At 62.2% G+C, this 2,434-nt stretch overlaps 1 protein-coding gene across 1 annotated transcript in view; it reads right to left on the bottom strand.

Moving 5' to 3' along the window:
• The window catches only part of DMRTA2 (DMRT like family A2), a gene marked incomplete at its 5' end in the record, with an annotated part of 3,158 nt that extends 725 nt beyond the window's left edge, over nucleotides 1–2,433 (bottom strand). The window contains 2 exons of the mRNA XM_029945829.1: nucleotides 1–609; nucleotides 1,890–2,433. The exon at nucleotides 1–609 is cut by the window's left edge and continues 725 nt beyond it. Of these exons, the coding sequence (XP_029801689.1) occupies nucleotides 1–609; nucleotides 1,890–2,433 (1,153 nt within the window). The remainder of the gene's footprint in view (nucleotides 610–1,889) is intronic.
• Nucleotide 2,434: the final 1 nt, after the last annotated feature.

Genomic DNA, 2,434 nt, shown 5'->3' with positions numbered 1-2,434 from the left:
CGGCGTCGACGCGGCCCGGCCACGCGTCTTCCGCAGCTGCTACTGCACCCACCGCGGCCTTATCAGGGGGCGCGGTGGGGCCGAGGCCGGCCGCCAGACCCCCGCGGTGGTGGTTCAGCACCTGCTCGATGGCCTGCACCACGTCGCCGCCGCAACCCTGCAACACCAGCTCCAGGACGCCTCGCCGGTGGCCCGGGAAGACGCGCGTCAAGATGTCCAGCGGCGTCCGCTGCCGCGGACCCGGGCCCCCGCCCAGCCCTGGAGTGGGAGCGGCCTCTGCCTCTTCTTTGTCGGCCTCGGAACCAGATTCGGAGCCCAAAGGGCTGGCGGAGCCCGGGCTGTCCTCCTCGCCACCGCCTCCTGGGCCCGCGCTGCCCGGGCAGCTCCCACCTGCCTCCTTGGAGGCCCGGGCCAAGGGCGACCCAGAAAAGGACTCCCCGTCGCCGTTCTCCGAGCCCGAGCCCGGCCGCACCTCTGGAGAAGACGTCCCAGGACCCGAGTCTGCGCCGTCGGGTGATAAGGGCTTCCCTGGTGGTGGCTGCGGGCTGCCTGGGCGGCCGGTCTGAAGCAGCGTCTTGGGGAAAAGGTCAAACTTCTGTAACTTGGCCTCTAGGAAGGGATAAAAGGGTATGTGAGAGTGATTAGGAGCAGGGAGGCGAAGGCACCCTCATTATCCTTTTGGACCCAGTTTCCTCTTTCTCTGTATCCGACGACCTTCATTCACTGGGCTCCAGTGCCTCTTTCTTTTTTCTCCAGTATTCCTTACTCTCTGAGCTCCTACAGTCCTGTCTCACTTCCCTACCCCTAGGGCGCACTCTTTTTGTATGTACCCAGAACCCCAACCACTTGGGCCCTGTAAATTCAATGTCCAGTTCACCTCTTTCACACCTGTGCTCCAACACCTCCATGCTTTATCCTCCTTCCCAGCTTTGCCTTGACCTGGAGAAGTTGCCTGGCCCAGGAGACAACATAACTCCCACCTATGTCATCTACTGTACAGAGATCCCACCCCCATGCATCGTTCCAAGAGCAAACTCTGCTCTGGGTGCCCTCTGGCCATGGGCAACATAGCTTATAATGGAAGGCACCTTGGGTATCTAAGAGATCTCAAGCCATTCTACAGGCAAAAATAGAGCCCCTATTTCTAATACACCCTTTCCAAAATTAAAACCTAAAAAGTTCGCTGCCAAGCTGGGATCTCAGAGGGCCCTCAATGGGCCCAGACTTAATTTCTTCCCTCCCTAGAAGAAGGCTAGCTGTTCTTGAAGAAGAGGGTGGGGCCAGACTGGGTGTAGGGGGACAAGAAGAGTGCTGATCCAGGGAAGTGAGCGAGCGCCTACTCTGAGGAAACAGGGAGGGGGGGGGGTTAAGCTAGAAAGGAGCAGGCGTAGCATGCGGTTGTCCGGGGAGCATTAGGAGCTTGAGAAAAGGAATCACAGGGGGAAAAGAAAGGGAGTGTCTTTAATACCTAGAGAAAGCAGTGCGGAGCGGAGGAGGAAGACTAGGAGAGGGCCGGATTTCTGAAAAGTTGGGAAGGAGCAGAGGAACCAAGGTTAAATATGAGACGCGCGGATTTCCGCGCTGGGAAGAAGACCCAGCAAAATGAGCAGGGAAGCTGGGACCTGGCTGCGTTTGGGTAGAGGAGATAAGACTGTACGGTCTACATTTGGGCCTGCGGTGATAAAAAGGAGTAAAGGGCAAGTTCTTTAGAAAAGGGAGAAAGGAGAGTTTATATTTGCGCCCCAAATCAGGGCCTGGGTGCGCGGTGAAATTTAGCAGTCGGGCATTTAGAAAGGGGGATTCCACTCTTTACCAAGACAAGTCCCTGGGCCTCGTCCCCTTGGGCCCTGTCCCTGCTTCCCTTCCTCCCCGCCCGGCCGCGCGCTCACCTGAGCTCCCCGCGCCCGCTGTGCCGCCTCCGGTCCCTGCGGGAGCTCCCGCTCCCGGCCCCCCGCCGTCGGCGGCGCACACCGAGCCGAAGACCTCGTAGGCAGGTCGCGGCGGGATAATGCCGTTGGCGGCGGCGAGCGCTAGGCCCTCGGCAGTGCCGTAGAGCAGCTGTAGCTCGCGCGCCTCGTTCTCCTCCTGCGCCTGTTGCCTGCGCAGCGCCACCTGCGCCGCCATGACGCGCTGCCGCTCCGCGATGAGCGTGCACTTGGCGCACAGGCAGTCCTTCCAGCGGCAGTAGCGCTTGTGGCCCTTGAGCGCCGACACCACGCCGTGGTTGCGGCAGCGCGCGCACTTGGGGGTCCGCGGGTACTTCTCCGCCGCCCGCAACAACAGCGGCGGCGCTCGTAGCAAGCCGCCCGCCACGCTCACCGGTAGCGAGGCGGCCGCCGCCGCCGCCGCCGCCACCGACGCCCCCGACGCCACGGGCGGCCCTGTCGCGGTCGCCGCCGCCGCCGCTGCGCCGGGCACGTTAGGCAGCTCGGAG

This window comes from Suricata suricatta, chromosome 8, assembly GCF_006229205.1.
Source record: "Suricata suricatta isolate VVHF042 chromosome 8, meerkat_22Aug2017_6uvM2_HiC, whole genome shotgun sequence".
In the NCBI taxonomy this organism is placed as follows: domain Eukaryota; kingdom Metazoa; phylum Chordata; class Mammalia; order Carnivora; family Herpestidae; genus Suricata; species Suricata suricatta.
Note: the sequence above shows the minus strand (reverse complement) of the source record. Positions and strands in the feature narration are given on the sequence as shown.